General features: G+C 38.5%; 3 protein-coding genes across 3 annotated transcripts; 2 read left to right on the plus strand and 1 right to left on the minus strand.

The window, feature by feature from the left end:
• Positions 1–6: 6 nt before the first annotated feature.
• Positions 7–8,950, plus strand: LOC113055369 (voltage-dependent P/Q-type calcium channel subunit alpha-1A-like). The gene is made up of 3 exons (XM_026221643.1): positions 7–207; positions 585–817; positions 2,033–8,950. Exons 1-3 carry the CDS (start codon positions 108–110, stop codon positions 2,672–2,674), a joined length of 975 nt encoding a protein of 324 aa, XP_026077428.1. The 5' UTR covers positions 7–107; the 3' UTR covers positions 2,675–8,950.
• A 2,396-nt stretch (positions 8,951–11,346) lies between these two features.
• Positions 11,347–12,529, minus strand: LOC113055375 (immediate early response gene 2 protein-like). Its single transcript, XM_026221651.1, has one exon. It carries the CDS (start codon positions 12,401–12,403, stop codon positions 11,882–11,884), a length of 522 nt encoding a protein of 173 aa, XP_026077436.1. The 5' UTR covers positions 12,404–12,529; the 3' UTR covers positions 11,347–11,881.
• Positions 12,530–15,921: 3,392 nt separating this feature from the next.
• Positions 15,922–20,374, plus strand: LOC113055370 (syntaxin-6-like). The gene is made up of 8 exons (XM_026221644.1): positions 15,922–16,049; positions 16,579–16,748; positions 17,095–17,189; positions 17,281–17,343; positions 17,441–17,542; positions 17,753–17,859; positions 17,983–18,077; positions 18,604–20,374. Exons 1-8 carry the CDS (start codon positions 16,015–16,017, stop codon positions 18,678–18,680), a joined length of 744 nt encoding a protein of 247 aa, XP_026077429.1. The 5' UTR covers positions 15,922–16,014; the 3' UTR covers positions 18,681–20,374.
• Positions 20,375–22,366: the final 1,992 nt, after the last annotated feature.

Here is a 22,366-nt window from a genome sequence, read left to right on the forward strand (position 1 = left end):
TCCAATGCGCCGTTCTACATCCTCATTGGTCCACGGACGTTCAGGTCGAGGCGTACGATTGGACGATTACTCTTTGGAACGGGTGGTGTCAGAAGAGGGTCACCGACATGTTCCGCGAAGAAGAGAACGAGATCGAGACCGGGGAGAGAGACCGCAGTCACCGTACCTCAGAGAGATCCCTCGCTCGCTATACAGATGCAGACACAGGTTTTTAAAATTAATAAGCTCTGTGGATATTTTTTTTTTTTTACTGTGTCAGTAACACTTTATTTCGATAGTATATATATATATATATATATATATATATATATATGTCTACCACCAGTCATTAGAGTATGAATAGCCTGTCTTCTGAATATCTGCTAACATTTTATTTTGATGTATAACTTACTTTACAAGTACATGTCAACTTATTCTACTGACTTCCTAACAATCATTTAGTTATTAAAAAAAACAACTTAAAATATTTTACTCACCATCATGTCATTCGAACCCCTTCAATATCCATCCTCACTTAAACAGCAACTGGTTTGGATGTTCTTCTGTAATGCTGTATCATCTCATCTCTGTGTTGGCTTTGGCAGGTCTGGGCACGGATCTTAGCACAACTACACAGTCAGGTGACCTCCCACCTAAAGAGAGAGAGCGAGAACGGGGTCGTGCAAAAGACCGTCACCACCACCATCATCATCACCACCACCACAGCTCAGTGGATAAGGAGCGGTGCAGTCATGAGCGTGACTTCCACCGCCATCCACACGACAGATCTGATCGCCACTGGTCCCGCTCACCGAGTGAGGGGAGAGGGCATAGACAGGTGGGGCACACACTCACTGAAATACCCCTTTTATATCATGCACAAATTCAGCCTTATTTTTTAGAATTTCCTCACAATAGAACGTAAAAGGGCAGATCCAATGTTTTCTTTCCCTGATCTCCACTTATAATTTTACTCAAGGTTTCTTACTCTAATAACAGTGTGATTTACTTTAACCCAAAAATTTCCCACCTTTTCTCTGGCTTATTTTTTGCTGCTTGAAAAAGCCTTTGTTATGATTATTGCTTCTGTTATCTTAATTTCTTAACATATGAAATAAGCAATAATATATATACTTTCATGGTTTCTCTTATATTGAGATCCTTAAGATGACTATGAAGATTTATACGAAAGCCAAACAATAGGACAGCATTGCAGTTTATTTTTAGTAAATAGTCTTTTTTGGACTGGAGAAGGTATTGTACTCGGAAAGCTGGAATAGGTTTATATAATATGTTGAATGTTTTTTGTTTTTTTAGGTCTGGTAAAAATAACATTAACTTCTGTTAATCAAAAAAAAAAAAAAAATATATATATATATATATATATATATATATATATATATATTTCAGACAGAAAGTTTGAGTACTGACAGATGCAGAAACATCACCAAACAAACTTTTTAATAAGATTATTTATAACATATTTCATGATGTGACCATTACAAAAGAATAAAACCCTTGAGCATCATTTTGAAGCATTCCTTTATACACTTCATTCGGCACAGGTAGACATTTATGTGCGAAAGTCCATAGTTTAGATCTTTACAGTAACCTGCAATGAGGAGCATGAGGAATGAAAGGCATCTGGAGTACACAGGTGTGGATCCATGTGGGAAGACTGTAACCAGACAGCATATGTACACCTGTGACCTTATCATGACTGCTTTACTGAAATCAGTTTCTCTTTTTTTGTGTTATTCTTTTGTTTATCTTCTTTTATCACTGTGGTTTCTGTCCATTTTTCTCGATGTGACATGTGGCTTCTCTGTGTCTGCTGTTTTGCCTCATTGCCGGTTTGTTTCTTTCTGGTTTTATTGATGTTGTTGTTTCCACACACCTTTATTCTCTCTCTCTTCCTTTCACTTACTCGCCCTTGTCTCTCTCTCCTCTTCCTCCTCCACCTCCTCCTCCCTCTTGCCGGTGTGTGCTTCTCTTTTGTTTGACGTTAATTTTGTGGTGTTTTTTTATTTGCCTTGTTTTAATTTTCATGTAGGGCAGTAGTTCTGTGAGTGGAAGCCCCGTTCCCTCGACGTCGGGGACCAGCACCCCCCGGCGTGGCCGTCGGCAGTTGCCCCAGATACCGTCTACACCACGTCCTCATGTCACCTACTCCCCTGCTGTCCGCAAGCCTCAATACGGCTCCCCGGGCCAGGGTAAACTGCGTTCACCTTCCCCGCGACACTTCTCTCCAACAGGACACGAACCACCCTACCATCGTTCACCCTCCCGCCACGCCTCGCCCCATCACGGCTCACCCCGGCACGCCTCGCCACGCTCCCCCAGGCAGGCATCACCCAGGTCCCCACGTCACAGTCGCTGGGGTCCGCCACCTGATGGCCTGGAAGGCGACGGACCTTTCTACGATCGGGACTATGAATATGAGCGGCACCATGAGCCACCTGCCTACGAGCAGAGTCTATCACAGGGCAACCCCCACTCTCATTCACACCCAAGGACTGCTCTTCACGGGCCTCCCTCACACCCACGCCGTATGCCTAACGGCTACCGTTCCTCCTCGCCCTCCCCGCACCGGCGTGGCCCCCACCCAGGCCCACACCGGCCACCCCATGGCCGTGGGCCCCGGAAGGGGTTGCACGAACAATATAGCGAGACGGACGAGGATGATTGGTGTTAGTGCGCAGGGTGACCAGGAGGGGGCGCCACTGGACTTAAACCAAGATGTTTATGTACTGCAGCAGTGAGAGATGGGGGCAGAAGGGGAAATACAAACAGGGCAACTGGGCCATTGTGAGACTCTGAAAATTGGAGCAGCACATACAGCTCCCCAACTCCCTCTCTCTCAAGTACTTTCTCCTGCTCTCTGGACTACGTTTCCCATGCTGCTCAACACGCAAGGGAATGGGAGCGTATGAGCGACAAATGGAGTGGTTGCATTTAGTTGGACTGTTTTTTCAAGATCAGAGACGTTGTGTTTAAATGCTCCACTCCAGACTGAGCAAGAACGATTGCTTTTTGCGCGATTAAAAAAAAAAATGAGGAGCAACATCCTCTGTCAATCAAAAAAAAAAAAAGGAGTTTTGAAAATGAAGCCAGAACCCATATTCCCCCTCACATCTATGCCTCTTAAAAAGACCCCCAAAAAAATTAAAAGGAAAGGAAAGGAAAAAATAGACATTGTTGAAGAAAAGCAAGTGCTCTTGTGAACGAGAGCTCTACCTACTGCAAAACCAGCCCCATGTGCTGGCCAATATTGATGAGTTTTATCATCTGCGTTTACTGTTACCAACTCAAGATGCTGAGTGACCTCATCACCTGGGGGAGGGGTTTACTGTCAAAGAGGCGTGGCATATAAAAGGACACAGTACAGGGGTGAGGAAGCGGGTGGGTGTGGCACACTGAAAACCCACCCACAAACTGCCACTCGGTCCTGACAAGGATAAGACAGCGGAAAAAGAAGGAAATGGCAGATGAGGGAGGGACGGAAGGACTATTTCCTCTTCAGAATGTCTTCAATTGATTATTTCTTCTTTTCGAACATTTGGAGCTTGGTTATTCTGTTGCATTTGCTCAGCTTTCTTTGATATTTTTGGACTTAAATCTGATGGAAACTTGCATGATTGATTTAAAATATATATATATAAATACATATAACAGACAGAAGATTTACTGTGGGAAGGGGGGTGATAGCTCTCTTTTTTCCGTTCAGTTGGAAGTTCTTTCTCTCATTTTCTCCCTGTTGCTCTTGCCATGTCTACAGATCTTTATGTGCAGATGGAGTTTATAGAAGGTGTTTTCAATGTAATATCCATCTGAGGATCCCAGATGATGTTCTACACTGTTTATTATTACTTTGGATTGCACTAAAAATGAGCCTGAATGGTGAAACCTCCCTCATTACAGCTCTGTCAGCCATGGCTGCGAACAGAGAGAGAAAAGGGGCGAGAGATGTTCTCCTTTCCGAAGGCTTAATTTGCTGTTGTCAATAACAATAGTTTCAGAAATGCAATTGATGAAGATGACGGTGATGCTGATGAAGATAGAAGTGGTCATGTGACTTTGTTGTCTTGTTTTCGAGAGTTTTGTCTGTTGTGGCCATCTTGTTTCCAACTCTTTGTTTTTATTTGCATTCTATTCACCACAGACTGGAGACTATAAGGATGCGCTCCTGGTAGCATCCTGACGTTTACGTACTTGTGACCTCAGCTGAGTAGAATATTCCTATCTGTAGTGAATAGTTCGGGTCAGAGCTCATGAATGTTTCAAAAAAAGAGAGTTGGAGCATTCAGGATGCCCTCGGGCAGTTTCTGTGTCAGAGTTTTTCAGACAAATTCAGGGTCCATTCCATATTTATTTCTCCACAGAAAAAGTTGGTCACACAATGGTGTGGTCTGAAGAAACCCTTTTTATTGAGGGTCAGTTTTAAACCCCTTGAATTATTTCACAGCTAATGTAGAGTTAGTGCAAGTTAGTATTTTGGGGGATGAATGTTGTTGTTTACTCTTTGTCCATGTTGTGGTGCTGTTGCACAGCTTAAGCCAGGATAGACTATGGACAAACAATCTCTTTTGAAATACGGTTGCCAGAGAGGGCGCTTGCAGAACTGTCCCTCGCCAGGTGACATGGCAAGTCTGTCGAAGCTTGACTCCTTCATTTTTATTTCGACAGGAGTTTTTGAGAATTTTGACCTAGGTAGTCTTTGATCAAGTAACTGGAAAAGATTCTTCCACCCTGCCTTCCTGTTCCCTGCCATGGGCAGCTACTTGTCTTTGGCTGCCTGCTCAATCTGAGACCCTTCCCCACTTCTGCTCAGGATACAAAAATACAGCCAAACATATATCTCACAGGCCTATTCAGCCTCTCCTACTGTCACTGAACCCGTTCAGCTGACTCCCACCTACTGGACCATCTCAAAACATCAGAAAAGACCAAATGTTTATGAAATATCCCATTACTCTCCAGAGGAGAATTTTATTGTGTGTAGGTTACTCTTTTATAACTCAGGAGACTTGTGGAGCTCAGTATCAACTCAAGTATCAACATTGTCTCGTGTTTCTCCTAAATCCTTAGAAAAGATCAAAATAGACACAGATGTGACATATGTTAAGATGTTTTATGAATATATAGCTATAAAATTAACATGGGTGGCATGTCGTCTTTGGCTTTTGATTGCAGACGTCATGTTAGCAAATCACTGAGCTTGATTGAAACTCTAGAGGAGACACGTGTGAGATCTTAATCTCAGGAGAAAAAAACTCCAAAAGTCTCCCTTTTATCTCTAGGAGATTTTAAAGAGATCTCATTTATATTTAAGTTTAACTTTCAGTCATTATATGACACCACAAGAATTCGCTAGGCTTTCACTTTAAGCAGATAAAAATATCTCAGAATAACTCACTGCATTCATCTAGTTGTGAAGTCAGTTGGGCGGTTCTGTATTTTCTTCTTTTCTTACCTTCCTTCTCTCTCCGAGTCATATGAAATCCACACTACTTGTTTTCTTGAAACGGTTTGAATAGTGTCATTTCATTTGATCCCTTTTCCTCGCCAACCCATATCCAAGATTTTTAGGGAGGAAACCACTGTTTTCTGGGTGTTTGTTGATGTTCGGCCCACATTTACCTACAGCTGGCCCCCAGTTAGCCCCTGGTTTGATGCCCATGGGTCTAGATGAACCTGCAGAGCCACAGTGCCTTCTGTTCTAGTGTCGCACACTAACCCTACCCCTGCCTCTCTTCCCTCTGCCCTCTATCTCTCTCTTAATGTGATGGACTCACACTACGCCTTAACAAGTCCCTATGTCTGCGCTTCTGCTGGGCTTTTTAAAGACAGGGAGGCACGGTTATATGATGGGGGAAGATCCAAGTTACTCTGAGAGTAATGAAGGGAGATGGCAACCAAGTTCTGTCAGGGTGTCCTTCTCGGCTCTCTGTGTCTCTTAGCAATGCTTCCTCAAGTGGATGGCAGCCATTTTTTGATTTGTCTCACCCTGCTCGTTCAGAGAGATGCATCGAACACCGGAGGGATTGTTCTACTTCTCAGGTCTTACGCAAAAGGACAGGAAGGCTTATTTTTGTCAGGCATGAAGGTTTGTTAGACCTATTGCATGGTTAATATAATTCCCATTTAGAAGTTCTCTTGGTCTTGCATTCTTTTGCCGAAAACACTTGAAATGCAGGAAATTTGCTCCATTTTAGCTCCAGATGTTGGATTATTAATACGGTTTGATTTGTATTAATAATAAAAAAGAGATAACAGAAGGTTGTGGTTTTTAAAGGAACGGTTCACCCAGAAAAAGGAAAATTCTGTCATCATTTACTCACATCTCATTCTAAACTATTATGATATACTCTTCTGTAGAATAGAAAAGGAGATATGTTAAAGAATTATTCTAGTTGCTCTTTTCAGTGACGTTGAAAGGAATAAGGATTGAGGCTTTTAAGCTTTGAAAAGGACACAAAAGCACCATATAAAATCTTGCTTTTAAATAAAGATTACAAGGACATGAATTTTTAACAAAAAATGAGGTGCATGGATAAATCATTTATAATAAACATTGCACTAGTATGTGGCATGGATAAATCATTTATAATAAACATTGCACTATTCCAAAGTTTTATTACAGAATAAATCAGCTTATATCTACATCTTAGATATGATAAATGAATAAATGAGGGTGAATAAATGAATAAATCAAGAATTTCCCGTGTTGGGTGCGCTGTCCCTTTAAGAGTTTACAAATATAATTAAGCCTGGTGCGTCATTCTTTGGCTCTGCTTGTTCATCAGTTTAGTTCTGACCCTCTTTTGCTGTCAGTGTCAATGCCTTTATTGCTTTCTGTTTTTGACTCGCATCTTCATTTTCTGTCTTAACAGAAAGCCATTTTCAGTTTGCATCATCGTAGATACACAACACAATTGTATCTGAGCATGTCGTTTGTTTCATATCGTCGTAGTGGAACAAAGCTGTATTTTCTTTCTGTTTCATATGAAATAAGGGCTTTCCTTCAATGGTTGAGTGCTGCCAAAACAAGTCACCCTCTATGTAGCTACACCACTTCCTGTGGTCTCCCTTTGTACAGAACAGAATTACATGTGTGTGCATGCTAATGTGTGGGGGAACTGGAGAAAAGGGACGGGGGGTGATGGGTAATGTAGTTTTTCCCTGTATGTATGAGAGTGAGAACTTGAGGCACAGCTGTGGCCAGCACAGGCAATGTGCATGCCAAAAAAAAAAAAACACACACACAAAAAAAAATCTAATTATATTGTGCACCTATGGTAATTTAGTGCTGGGTTTGCCAATCCATTTCTGCTCAGCATTTACCACGGCATACTCCATTATCATCCTCATCTGATCCAAATCCAAGATCGGATACGAGTCCATCTCCACTTTTTCCAGAAGATTGGAGGGTTGGGTTCATCCATGTGACAGTGGGACGGTCGTCTGTGAGTGTGTGTGTGCACGAGTGTCTGCGAGCTGATTTGAAGGCAAGTCGTTTTATAGTGCCTTAAATGAACAGTTTCCCATCGCTGTTACACGACCGTAGATACGAAGCCATGGCGAAAGCGAAGAGGGACATCATGTTTGTACCTCGACTGTCTATCCATGTCCATTTAAGTTATTTTGTTGGGCCTATCAATCTCTATCTCTTCTGTAACTCCTGTATATCTCATTCATAAACTTCCTGTAACACTCTGTGCTTTCGTTCTCTTTCTTCAGCATTGCCGTGATCCTTTCTATTTCATTTCCTCCTCTTCTTTATGCATGTCATGGTTTCTTCATTCAAACGCATTGCTAATTCAATATTGGGCTTATATTGTTAATTAATACAGAAGAAATATCATTTTCATATATATGTAATAATAGTAATGCTCATAGTAACAATAATTAAAAAATAGTTATTACATAGTCATAATTATAATAACATAACACAATTATTACACAATTTGAGTTGTGAGCACAATTAAATTTCATAATTTACTGTCATGCCAATCCAAACCTGCATGACTTTCTTTCTTCTGTGGAACACAAAAGAAGATATTTCATAACAATATCAGTATTTTTAGTGTGTACAATGATAGTCAGTGGGGTCCAATGTTGCTGTTTCCTTCAAAATATCTTCTTTCCGCAAATGGAAAGAAAGTCATACGATATTAGGGTGAGTTGATGACAGTTTTCGGTTTTAAGTGAAAGATCCCTTTAAGTGGACCAATGTCAGAATATATACTTTGCTCTCAACTAAAAACAAAAAACCTTGTAGAATTAAAAGAGAGAAACCAACAGATTTAACTTAGAAGAGATTTCACTTAATGTTGCGGTTCTGGATCACAAGACAGGAAGTGCGTTTTCAGCCCCGTCAGCAGGAGTGGGTTTCTTCACAGCACTGTTGAAGGGGAAATAAGCGTGTGGTGTGAATGTGTGAGTATGTGGGGAGTTCCTGCGAGCGTGCAACCACTGTCACCGTGACACCCACAAACCCGTCCCATCTCTACTTAATCACCCATATCCCACCCGCCATCCATATTACTATTGACCTGAACCATTTAAAAGCAAAAGAGGACGTTTAAAGAGAAAAAAAGACCATGATAAAGAGAGGTATTTAATTACTGATTTGCATGTGCAACGTGCATGCCACTATGTGGGTTAACAAGTCAACTTCAGGAATTATAAAATATAAAAAGAAATATAAAGAAAAAGAGTATATATATGTATAAATATATAAATATAGTTAGATGTTTTTATGAGCAATGTGTTCCTTTTTTCTTCTATTTTTAAAAATGAAAACGACAAAAAAAGAGCACCAAGAGGGGAGAAAATAATAATAATACAGGAAACATGATAAAACTCATAGAATGTTTGTTTTTTTAATGCCAACTGTTCTCTGAGAATCTTGGGTAAGGTGAGCACACAACATTTTGTGGAAATGTATTACAGAATTTTGAAAAAAAAATAAAAATAGACTCTAAGTAAGAGGGACTGCACATCACTCTGATTTAAGAAGAAATCCAAAACCCTTTTGCTGATGTTGAGCTGTGAAAGAGGCTGCCTGAACCTGGTGATGTTATACATTTATTCTGGCTATGAAAAATCCCCCCTTTTTCTCTCTCTTCCTCTGTCTCTCTATCTCTCTGATATTTCTACCAGTGCATTTTGTAATTCCGAACAGATCTCTTCCTAAAGAACCTGAATAAAAACCAGAGAGAATGCATTCTAAACCCATCTCTTGTCTTCAGATGTGCGACTGTAGTTTGTGTGTGAAAGTGTGTCTGATTTCAGCCTTTGCACACAACAATTGACGAACATTTGTAGAGGATTCACACCTACACCTGAAAAGGATTCAATCAAGCTCAGTGTTTCAAGTGGGGGAAATGACGCCACACAATGACAACTGTTCAGGAAGTGCTGATAGCTGGATGATTAAGGATCTGGGCTGTTAACCCAATGGCTCAATGTTAAATCCCAAGAACAAATGTCCCAGGAAACTATTAATTACTGACTGTGCATCTCAACACACTCATAGAGACTTCCTCTGTAAGTCAACTGTTAGTCACCATAAAGCAGAGAAGGGCAAATTGTGTTCTTTTTTTAACAAATGGTCACAGAAAGGAACTGTTTAACCTTTAGAAAATGTAGTTTGTCCATCTCAAGAAGTATGACAATATATTTTAAATGTATTTTATGAGGTTTGTATTTGTATTCAGACCTGTTACTCATTAATTTACTAATTATTTAGTTGAACTCGTTTTAGCACTAAGGCTAATTTAGTACCAAATTTTGGATGGTTATAATTCCTGCAGTGTAAGTAATATATTAGTCTTATTAAAAATTACATTCTTATATATATTACATTCTTATTATATATTTTTTCTTCATATATATATATATATATATATATATATATATATATATATATATATATTTTTTTATTATTATATATTATTATTTTTTTTTTTATGGATGAACACTGTTTGACACTGTTTTATGATTTTTTTTTATGTTTAGCAGGCCTCAATCACCATAATTTCCCCTCTCCTCCTCGTTTGTTTGCTTACAGAGGTGCAAGACCCACATCAAGACCACCTTGGAGGAAACAGTATTGTATCAGAAACCTGCTTGAGGTTTACATTCATGGTTACACATGCCCACAACAAGAAGATTCATTTGCCACATTTTTTTATTCAGCTGGGTTTCGGTGATTAATCATCCTCCTGAGTAATTATCTCACTGCAGTTACCCAGCTGAGGATTCAGCCCTTTGAATTGATCTCCACCTAAAAAGATTCACGTCCTGTCTGCTCAACAGACTCCTGGTGCCAAAACCTCCTACCTGAAATTTCGTGCACACCTATGCTATGCAGATCCACCCCCAGAACCCACATTTTCAATCATAGCACTGACTCATACTTACTCATGCTGGTCATTTGAATATGAAGCCTAGTCACATTTTTTGTGGCACTCTGAATCTTTGAAAAACATATGCTTGGTTTAAAAGATATTGCAAACATCTTATTTAATGTCCCACAAAACCACCAGAGCCTGAAACACAATAATCTACTTTATCAAGAAGTGATTAAAATTAATGCTCTGAGGCCTGTAGACTCTAGTTTCACTGTCTTGCATTAATTATTTCTCATTGAGCTCTACTGATGTCAGTCTCGAACTGTGTAATGCTGCCAGTTGAACTGGGACTTCAAGCCTGATAATTAGATAGTCTGATGCTGGCTAGTAGCCAAAATGTTTGTGAGTGTTCAAGGGAAAAGTGAAATTTATGACTCATGGACATGTTTGGACAGATCTTGCTGACTAATGAAGGGAAATTAAACTTTACCATTGTGTTTCCAGCTGTTGGCTTTTTCATCGCCTACTCAGGAGTGACAGATAATGAGCTGTAGGTTTCATGAAAAGATTGGTTTTAGGGTCCACACGAGATAAGAATTACTGATGATGAGTAAGTTCTAGTCACATATTACAAACATGATCTGACTGAAAACCCCCTTACTTATTCATGACAGAGTTCCTACGGTCTTGAAAAATCAAGGAAATTATATTTAAATATGTAATTCTGATGAAATCATGAAATATTCCATACTTAAATCTGAATATTTCTAGTTAGCCTCAACTCTTCGCTGACTAATAATTGCTCTTTATACGTTTATACCAGTAATCTTATCAAAATATTTTTATAAAGAAAAAACGCTGGGAAATCAAGGCTATATTGTTTTAAAGATGTCGGGAAACATAACTTCAATACGTTTTTTTTTTTTTTTTTGGTCCCACAAAGATTTGATAGTTATCCAGAGCCTGAGAAATATTTCTGTTTCTGTAAAATGAAATCTGTACAACAAGATGATTTTCAAACAATTGCATGTTTATTGCAACCAATGAACACTGAAATCAGCTTCATGTGACAGCAGTCCATCAGGTTCTTCTTAAATTAATATTATAAATACATATTCTTCTGTGCAATTGATCAGTGCAACAGTGACATTTAACACGTTTTGGCAAAGACATTTTCAAGTATCACACAACATGTGTTTTGTCTCATACATCATCTGCATTGCTCTTATTTGAGGTCGTAAAGTTCATAAACTTGGATAGGAGACATCAGAGCCTCGGTTCCCAGTTCAAACGTGAGTGAACAGAGTCATCTGACTCCTCTCACTGAACAATGAAGCAGCTCTGGTCACTCCATTGCGCTTGGTGATAGTATCCACCACCTGTCCTGTATTCCTGCTGGTCCTGGCCTTTCGTGGAGCTCATATGGCGAGCTGAGACGGCCGCACAGTTATCGGGCTGCATAACCGGTCCTTTCTGAACCAGTTTGTCCAGGAAATTCCCATCGAGGGAAATCGATTCTCGGAAAGATCCAAAGCGCGTCTTGCTCAATACGCCACGATGGCTCGATTCGCAGGGAAGGCGGTGAGCGATTCAGCCTGGCGATAGCTGTTTCCGTTATTAGTCCTCAAAACCTCCCCCGGGAGATGTTGCTTCTCCTCGTCCGTGTCCATTTTTGCCTTCTTCAGAGGTAGAAAGTCAGGCTCGATCGCCGTCTTACAGTGGCGCTTTCTGGAGTGCCGTTCAGAAGCGCATCTGTTCTCTTTGTCGTCTTCCACAGCGTCTATGGGTTCTTGAGGTTTCATTGCGACCTCCTTAGGAGTTAAAGTCTGAGGAGAGTCTTTAGTTATCTCCATGGGCTCCTCTGTGGCCGCGTCGGGAGCGCAGGGGACGACCTGTTCCTCCTCCGCGTCTCTGAGCAGCTGCGCGGTGTGGTAGATGTCCCGCGCGGCTCTCATGGTCATGGAGAGCAGGAGACTCCGGTGAAGTCTCAGTCCTCCGCGCTGCGTCCTTAATGAATACAGTTTACTAATAGAAAGAGCCATGATTCTCTTGGCCTCGACGTCCATTGTGTTTACAATGTAGCAGTGTATTTCTTAGACTTGGTTTCTATCTTTAAAACCTCTGCGCTTTCAGGTCTTCACAGCGGATTGCAAAACTAAAAGTTTTCTCCTCGCAGGGCGGTGTTTTATGTGCGCTCGGCTCTGGTGACATAATGAGAGTTTCCATTCCCCTGGGTGTATAAACACGCCCCTCCCTTGTCAACATACGTCATGTTGGCACAGTGCTGAAGTATCAAGTCAACAGATATGCTTTGTGTTGCCATGTCCATATATTTTACGCCACTCTCGACTTGTATAAAATTGAATAAATACATAAAAAATACATTCATTCAATCCATGTAGTTTTGTAGTATTTTAGTTATTGTGTTTTTAATTTTAATGTTACTAGTTAGGGTTAATATATTGTATTTCTGTTTTAAGTTTTTATTTATATCCATTAATTTTAGTGCTTTAATGATTTTTTTTTTTTTTTTTTTGCAAGGATAAGAGTTACCATAAAGTTAGGTGTGTTTATTATTATTATTATTATTTACTTGTGAAATTTGGCCAAAAATACAAGTTAGTTAATTAAATTAAGTTATTTTTTCATCTTACTTGGTATAATCACTGAAGCCAAAAGCACAAGAGAGCTTATTAAAGCGTTGCTTATTTTGGTTTGTTTTGTAAAAAATACAAAAAATAAAAAAGCTATTTAACTAAATCTGGCAACTCTGGTCTTAATGGCAATGCTCTATGAAAGCGTCATCATGTATGTCATAATTGCACTGTATCAAATGTCTGCCAGGACAGTAAAACACTGTTTCATGAACTCAGGTGATCTGTTTCGCAAATAATCAATACTTAATGAGATCATGTAATTATACTAATGTCATGCCAATGAAATACATTTAAAATCATGTGCATGATTCAGTGCATAATTTTACAGATTAACTGACATGTATTTTTTTAACCTTTGTTTATATCTTTTCACGTTTTATTTTGTTATTAATGTATAGGCTATTCGTATAGGCTATATCTTTTCGTCGAACTTGTGGAAGAAAAAAAACTCGGCTTGAAAACATTTCTGTTGAAAGGTTAATCAATCTGTCCCCAGTGTTTACAGTTCTGTGGAAGCGATTTCTCGCTCTTGCTCTCTCTCTCTCTCTGTTTGCTCAATGTCACGTTTAGTCGCCATATTCGGAACATCCGTCGGTGGAAAAGCCGTGACGTGCTCGCCGCTGCATGGAGTGATGATGTCACCGCGCACCATATTTGGACTTGTCACCGGTTCAGCAGCCACTCCCCTTCTGCTCAACTAGGAAGCGAAGCGATTGGGGTCAATGGGGTGGGATCAGATTTCAGCTGTCACTCAGAAAATACACGTTCTTTTTATAGAAAGGGCTACCGAGCTATGTCGAAATTACGAAATTTATGTTAATGTGCACCAGGGATTTTTGGACTAAGAATTGCGTTTAAAGTTTTGAACGTGTAGCAAAAACTTAATATTATTCTGTATTGTTTACTGTAGCCTATATACGGTTTCTGTCTAGTTGTAGCCTATATTAACGCAAATTCCTTGTGTGTTTTATCATAGGCCTACCTTGCAATAAATCTCATTCTGATTATTTTTGATTAATTGGTCAGCATGGATAGTCTTGTTTGTGAATGTGTTAATAGAGAGAAACAGATGATTTAAACACTATGGGCATTTCTGTATTGTAAACAGAGTGACTAATCAAGAACACCTTCAAGCCACTGCTTGTAAAAATAGCTCCCTCTTTACTGTTCTCTGACAAACTGCATTCCTCCAGTTAGGTCCACCCTTGATTTCCAAAAGCATTCTTTGTAGATGTGATCACACACACACACACACACACACACACGTTTGTTTTTGTGAAAAACCATAGGCTTAATGGTTTTTATACTGTAGAAACTGTATATTTTATCGATGTTCACCAACCCTACACCTAACCCTAATAGGAAACTTTGTGCATTTTTACTTACTCAAAAAAAAAAAAAAAAAACTAATTCTGTATGATTTATAGGCGTTTTGAAAAATGGGGACATGGGTTAGTCCTCATAAATCACCCTCTCCTTGTAATACCTGTGTCATTCCCATGTCATTATACAGAGTTGTGTCCAAAAACAAGAGCACACACACACACACACACTGGTTTCGTTATAATAATGAGGTCACCTCGTATTCTTAATGGTTTTTATACGCACATAATGATATCTGCTAAACCTCGACCCTAACCCTCAAATAAACCTGTTGACATTATTCTATTTAAGGCAAAACGTTTTCAACCTAAAAATCAGTTTTCATCATGTCTCACTGTGTTTTTTAAGGACAAAAATGTGGCCTTGACAACTACAGCCAGCCTTTTAACAGGAGGTGGAGAGTGTGTGTGAACAGGACACGGTGTGGAGAGGGAGGAAGACAGGATACGGGAAGGAAAGGGTGAGTGTATGAGGTGGGGAAGGAAGTGAAGGAGAATAGTGATCCTAAAAGTAAAGGAAGGTGAGGTGACTAGGTGACAAGGATTTAACCCTTTTAGCTGTTATGGAACGACATATGGGAATCATTAAAACGGTTTAACATAGCTATCACAAAATTTCATGTTACACAACAACTTGTCTTTAGCTTGGCATATTTATGCCCAAAGCGTCAAGCAAATCTAGGCCAGTTGCATAACCAAATTAATTATGAATCAGGTCAGGACTGCAGCAAAGGTATTCTAACAGCCCTTTTATGGAAATGAGTGACAAACAATGCTATAAATATGACATTTCTACTTATTGAGAGCGTCACAGATTAGGTAATACATCATGAAACTAACCCAAATACAAACTGCTTTGTCTTCTCAACAGATTATTCAAAGACTGCACATTATTCTGCTACAAAATTAGAGATTATCTTTAGTTTGGACTAACAAGTTACTCAAAACAGTTGCATTCATTTTATTTTATGTAAAAGTCATGAAATGTGTGCTTGTGCTCATAAGGTGATTTATGTTTATAAAGATTTAGAGATTATTATTTTCTGTAACAAAATAAAAAATAGAATCATTAGACTTTAACCACATAGTTTGAATAAAAATATGGAAGTTTAACAAATATGCAATAGAGAATGTACATATTGCATTTTTGCTCAGTCACAGAGCTTTAGACCCAGTGTCAGCTTCAGTCTAATTTTAGCAGACAAAATCTTTAGCAAAATTGGAAGCAACTAACCATAAACCAAACACTAACTCAGTGCATGTTGTTAACTAATATTACTCAGTCCATATTTGTGTAATAACACCGTAACATAAACACCTTAAAATAAAGTGTAACTACCATTCTATGTGCGCTTACATATTTTTGATCAAATCAAATTAAATGGTTTATTGTAATAAGAAGTCTTACAACATTTGATAGCTCAGAATATTTTCTAAGCAAACATTTTGATTTTTAAAAATAATTATAGTAATAATAAAGAAGTGGAACATGTTTGTTTTATGTCTCTCAACAGTCGTGTGCATTGTAACAGAGTCGCGTTAATGGACTTTTATTTTGAAAACTCCTACGTGCGACCATGTTTTACACAGGCCATCCTGCAGTGGGCTTCACACAGCTCCTGAAGCTAAGGGGCTAATATGTCGATGGAGGATCCTTTTTTCGTGGTTAAAGGGTAAGAAAAGTGATCTTCCTCTTTCCTGTCTTAATGTCAGTCTTCCGCCTTTGTCGAAATGACGCTGGTTTGATACTGACAGGTTAAATTAAAGCTAAGTGAAGCATCTTCAACTCTACCTGTAGCCCCAGTTAATGTCACTCTATACTAATAAACAAACTTCATGTAATAATAAGATGAAATATACTATAGCTGTGTTTCTAGTTGTGTTTTAGAAATATGAAAGGTTAAATTTAGACAAAATAAAAAAGCCAGAGACGTTTAGATAGGTGACTTGTGTTGACAGAAGTGTAAACATACACTGATTTATGTTGTGTGTGCTTTGAATGTGTCTCTGCCATTATTTTAACATTCAACTAAAATAAATTAAATGCGTTTTTTTTTTTTTTTTATGAAAAGCATTGTTTGATAACCCTGGCATCACAACTACCACTGGAAATAGTGCTCATAGAGGTTGTTTAATGATGATAAACACCTTTCATACCTTTCAAGTAGAAGGGGTTTCACAGTTTCCTCATATATCTGGCAGAGAGGTGCAGAAGGCCCTGTCCAGAGCACAGGGGCTGTTCGAGCGCTGGGAGGAGCTGCTGCAGGAAGAGACCCCCGTCAGCCGCGATGAGCTGGACTGGAGCACCAATGAACTCCGAAACTGCCTGAGGGCCATCGACTGGGACCTAGAGGACCTACATGAAACCATCAGTATCCTGCCACAAACCAAAGGCCTATGATGCCTTCAAACATTCTATAGGAAAGTGATACACAGATACTTTGAACCTTGATGCCTTCATAGGTACGTATAGCAAAAGGGAAGATGGAGGTGCCAAGAGACTGTGCAGTCTAAAGCAAGGCATATACGAATGCTAGAATTTTGAAAAAAAGACGTAAAGTAATGTGAAATTTTTGAGTTGGTGTGATTTTCTTTTTTTATTGTCCTGGAAAGAAGGCTCTTAATGCTCACCAAGGTTAAAAAATACAATAAAAACAGCAATATTATGAAATATCCTTGCATATATGCAGATCCATTAATAGTCCTTGACTGCATCAGGTATTGTGGAGGCAAACCCTGGAAAGTTCCGTTTAGGAGAACATGAACTCCAGGAAAGGCGGGATTTTGTGGTGCAAACGCGGAAATCCGTGCAGGTATCGATCCCCCCTTTTATTTTTTAGTGGTATTTCATTTAATGATGGAGTTGTAGTATTTTGATTTGGATGAATGTGTATGTGTACGTAGCTGATGAAGGAGCAGCTCTCTAGTCCCTCAGCTGTGGCTCAAGCAGAGAAGAAAAACAAACAGGTCAGTGATTCATTGACTATTTAAACTGGAATGACTCTGAATGAATTTATACGCTCACATGTGCTAGTGACATTAGCATGGTGTTGCTTTCTGACAGGCTCTGCTCGGGGCCACAGCAAAGGATCGTTACGCTGGTCTGGAGCCTCACCTAGTGTCTGCAAACTCCAGATACATTCAGGAGCAACAGGAACAGCAGCAGGTAAAAGACAGGAGTCGTCTTTTTATTCATTGAATTGATATTGAAATTGATATTTTTCTTAACCAGCATTATTTGATAGTATTCCATTTTTATATGTCTCACACTACACAAGAAAATGTGCAAAGCAGATCACATGCTTAATACCACAATTTTGAATCTTATCGTCGTCTTCAATTTATGTCGTAAGTTTCCCCAATTGTCTGTTTGCAGCTGATCATGCAGGACCAGGATGAGCAGTTGGAGCTGGTCACAGGCAGTATCCGTGTCCTGAAGGACATGTCCAGCAAGATAGGAGATGAGCTGGATGAACAGGCAGTGTGAGCAAAAAACACATGATCTTAAAGATTGAACAGTTAGAAACACGGGGTTTGTAATAGAAACGCAATATTTGCATTATACTCCATGTCTGCTTGTGTTAATATGTGTACTTTCTGTACCAGTATGCTCGGTGAGTTTAATGAAGAGATGGACCAGACCAGTTCCAGAATGGACTCCGTGTTGAAGAAAATGGAGAAAGTTTCACACATGACTAGCAGTGAGTGATTTTACTATTTATTTTTTGTTGTTTTCATGTTTTTTAATAGTTTGTAGCAAATTTAGGCCAATTAAATTATTATTATTATTATTATTATTATTATTATTTTAGGTTTGAAGCTAAACTATATATATATATATATATATATATATATATATATATATATATATAGTTAATTATACACTAGTTAAAAAATAATAAGTCTATTATGCTCTCCAATTCTGCATTTATATGATAAAAAAAGTAATATTAAATATTACTTAAAATAACTTCTTTTTTTTTTCAGTTTTTTATTTCTTTATTTCTTTTAACTTGATGAGAAAAAAAAAACTCCCTAACCTTCACATGGTTGTGTATAATTCTATAAAGCTGTTTAATTTGATTTCTCAAACACACACAAGCAGTTTCACATGTATTGTTTTTGCAAGCTTTTTTTCTTCATCTCTCTTAATTCTACCAGATTTAAGAAATGAGTGTGAGATAGTGTGATATTTAGACTTCACATTGGTGTTTTTGTGTGTTGCAGGTCGAAGACAATGGTGTGCTATTGGAGTTCTTGTAATCATACTGATTGTGGTGCTCATTCTGTTCTTTGCTATTTAAACTGGACTCTTCTTGGGCTTCCGTCGTGCCAGAAGCGAACAGAATTTCACCATGGTTCTTCCTTCTAAGCTTCCGTTTACTTTGTGAGAAAGAGTTCAATTCTTTTTATCTCCTTTCCTTGTCTTTTTGAATTCATCTGACGCATATGTCTTCTGGCTCAGCGTTTCACTCTCTCTCACTGCTTTTGGGTTGTACTCCTCGGCAAAGTCTATTCCAGAATTTCACTGGTGCTGAGATGGAAGTTAACAGTTTTTGTATTTCTTATGTTTTATTGTGGTACAGAGTGTAAGTGGGGATGAGGAATTTGATATTGCCTTATTATATTTTTATACGTTTAATTCTTAAAACAGTACAATAATTGTGTACATTATAAATGCCCGTGAAAGAGATGGACAATATGTGTGCTAGTGGTTCACCAATTAGGTAACGGTTTAAAATTTGTTGTTTGAAGAAATCTGAATCGACATAATAACAAGCAGTATGAGTAAAGCAGGTTCATAGCGCCCTCTAGATCTGCAACAGACATTATAAAAACATCTGGAACTGTGATGGTGTGGGTTGGAAATTACAATCTAAAATTATGGTCAGAAGTGGGGTATTATTTTAATTGTGTTTTTAAAGAAAAGTCACACCATTTGGCATTTACACCATTTGCTCTTACTTTATGGACAAATCTGACATTTATTGCATAATTTAGGGTGAGCTTGCAGAAAAGATCATTTGCACTTTTCATGAATCTTCATGGATGCGTTGTGTGCTTCTTGTAAGTATTTGGATTTCCTGTATTTTAAAATATGATTTTATGCATTGCTTTTGAGTTTACTGTACATTGGACTGTAAAGTGTCATATTACTGTGGAGATCTGTGTAGAATCATCTGGACAGTTATGCCTTCATTGCATGCCACAGTGATATTCCATACCCATTACGCCAATATTTATAAAATATAATGGGCTTTTTACAATTATTATTAGTTTTAAGAAAATTAATTTTTTAATTGCCATCCAAATCAACAAGATGCATGTCCTGAAAGTCAGCTGTCAACTGAGAGAATCCCCTAAAGAGCTGATCAGACCCCAAGGTAATGATCATTACTTGATATTTCTGTTCCCAGACTTGAGCTGAGATCTAATATTGTGTCTGTCTGTGGGTGAACTAATGAACATTTTGTACTCGAATCCTCCATGCCAATGAGTTGTTTCCGGTGTCCCCTCTGATCTGGGTGTGAGGACACTATGTGTCTGTGGGTGAATGTATAATGTTCAATGCTTTCCTCTTTCCACATTAACTGAATATGACACATTTCAGTATTGATTTGTCAAGTATAAATTTGTAATATGATTAAATATATAAACCCATAAATAGCTGGAAGTCAGATTCAACTCCAAGCATAAGAGTTTTTAAAAAATGTAAGCCTTAAAAAATGTCAATAGTGTCTAAAAATGTGGAACAAAGTATTAAAACTTAATACCTCTTATATGCCCATTTAGGGAGATTTGGTACGTATCTGATTTTCTTTTATTTTAAAATGAATGTCTTTCAGTGCTGCCTATATATAAATGAATGCATTTCAAAAGTCTAATGCCCTTGTCACTTGTTTTTGTAAGCATTTGTATTATATACAACTTTGGACTTTATTTGGCATCTTGATCAATCTAAATGGTTCCTGATTAAAGTGTATGCCTTTGACGTGTAGTTTCATTTTTCTTTTTCTCAGGTTATTTTCAAATCACGTGCATCACACAACTATATATATATATATATATATATATATATATATATATATATATATATATATATATATATTCATTTTAGAACAAATTTTAGACTGTTTATGTTTATAAACAGTGCTTGATCTGTGTATTTCTCTCCTCAGATGAGAGGACCTTTTCACTGCAAAAAATAAAATACATTTTTGACTTATTTTAGCTGATAGCAACAGTTTGAAGTTGAAAAATGTCTTGATGGATTTGTTTATTACAAACATGCAACCTTTCCCCTTGCTTGTCATGTGGATTGTTTTCAAGTTTTTATCGACTGTTCATTCTGACGGCACCCATTCACTACAGAGGATCCACTGGTGAGCAAGCGATGTAATGTTACATTTCTCCAAATATGTTCCAGCAGAGACAGCTCGGTTGTCCCGAGGGTTGAGTACATTTTTGTGTTTAATTCCTTTAAAATGAAAGCCAACCACAGTTATTTCCTTTGTTACAAACTTTTTTATTAAGATGTATTTTCATGATCTTTATTTTATTTTGTTTACAGTAGTTAATGTGCAATTTTCTTTCTTGTTGGGTCACAGTAAAGGAATTCACAAAGTTATTGGCACTTGGAACACAGAGGAAACACGGCATGTACTCAGGGTGAGGTGAAGGGTACAGAGGGGTTTTGACATCAGTTGACGCTACTGCATTTGTTTCCAAAAAGTGGTTTCTGGGGAATAACATCTCATGCTGTAAGTGCACAACTAACAATCAAAATTCATTAGTGTTTCTTTGTATAATGTACAGTATATATAGATTTGTATTTATATATGTATATTCATATATCTATACCAGAAAATAAAAATAGCTGCGGGATCCCTGTAGCCACACAAGAGACATACTCTCCCAGAGCCATGCTTATGGAGCTCCCTGGCCCCTGGTGAGGTATAAATCTACCACATTCCATATACAAAGTATATGTATAAGTATAAGTAAAATATTTATATCTATTTCCTGTAAGACCTCAAGGGGTCTCCTGCATCACATGACCCATATGAGGGCACAGGGGCCAGGAAGGTATGGCTGAAGACGTCAGGAGGTAGATCCACACACCTGCTTGTGTGTGCGCGCACATGCATTGGTCTCTGGTGGGCAGGGATGTACAAAGAGCAATATATGTTCTGAAATCTGTAAGTCTTTGAGGTTGCCGGCAGCGCAGAAGCACACACAAAGAGCGGCAGGCCGCAGCAGAGAGAGAGAGAGAGAAGAGAGTAAGAGAAAGTTGGAAAGATGAACTAAGATTAAAGGGTCATATGATGCAAATTCAATGTTTCCTTTCTCTTTGGATTGTTACAAGCTCTTGGTGCATAAAGATCTGTAAAGTTGCAAAGACTAAAGTCTCAAATCCAAAGAGATATTATTTATCAAAGTTAAGACTCTGCCACGCCCCCCTAAAACGGCTCATTCAAACTTGCCCCCACATGTCTATGTCACTGTGTGGGAAGATTTTCTCTAATGCCGCCCAAATGTTCAGGCAAAGAAAGAAGGTTTCAGTAACCGCATTTAGTGTTGAAGCAGTCATGTCAGGGCGATGCTGTGTGTATCTGTGGGAAACCAAAAGCACTTTATTTGGCCTTCCGAAAGTAGATGCATTCAGGAATCTTTAAGGTTTCTTACAACAGAACAGCAACGCATTTTATGAATGACCGTTTCGTGTTCCTAAGAATTTTGCTACGACAATCTGGTGCTTCTGAATCAACTACTGTAAGTATGTTTTGGTTATTAGTTTAAGTATTTGCCATTGACTGTTCAAATGCATAATTTTGCATGTCTCGTGAGAGAGAGAGAGAAAGTGAGAAACAGGGACAGGGTCACACAATGGAGTTAGCTGTCTTAATTCAGTGGCTTGTGTACTGCTAACACATATGAGCTTCATCACTGTGTCTGTCGCACCACTCTGTTTCCCTTTCTGCCTTGAACT

Source organism: Carassius auratus, chromosome 36 (assembly GCF_003368295.1).
Source record: "Carassius auratus strain Wakin chromosome 36, ASM336829v1, whole genome shotgun sequence".
Lineage (NCBI taxonomy): Eukaryota > Metazoa > Chordata > Actinopteri > Cypriniformes > Cyprinidae > Carassius > Carassius auratus.

What these genes read in the sequence shown, in the direction of transcription:
- LOC113055369 (XM_026221643.1), top strand. Translation starts at nt 108, where the DNA reads ATGTTCCGCGAAGAAGAGAACGAGATCGAGACCGGGGAGAGAGACCGC. An exon ending in CTATACAGATGCAGACACAG is followed by an intron (nt 208 to 584) that starts GTTTTTAAAATT and finishes TGGCTTTGGCAG; the next exon opens with GTCTGGGCACGGATCTTAGC. An exon ending in AGGGGAGAGGGCATAGACAG is followed by an intron (nt 818 to 2,032) that starts GTGGGGCACACA and finishes ATTTTCATGTAG; the next exon opens with GGCAGTAGTTCTGTGAGTGG.
- LOC113055375 (XM_026221651.1), bottom strand. Translation starts at nt 12,403, where the DNA reads ATGGACGTCGAGGCCAAGAGAATCATGGCTCTTTCTATTAGTAAACTG.
- LOC113055370 (XM_026221644.1), top strand. Translation starts at nt 16,015, where the DNA reads ATGTCGATGGAGGATCCTTTTTTCGTGGTTAAAGG. An exon ending in GGACCTACATGAAACCATCA is followed by an intron (nt 16,749 to 17,094) that starts GTATCCTGCCAC and finishes TGACTGCATCAG; the next exon opens with GTATTGTGGAGGCAAACCCT. An exon ending in AAACGCGGAAATCCGTGCAG is followed by an intron (nt 17,190 to 17,280) that starts GTATCGATCCCC and finishes ATGTGTACGTAG; the next exon opens with CTGATGAAGGAGCAGCTCTC.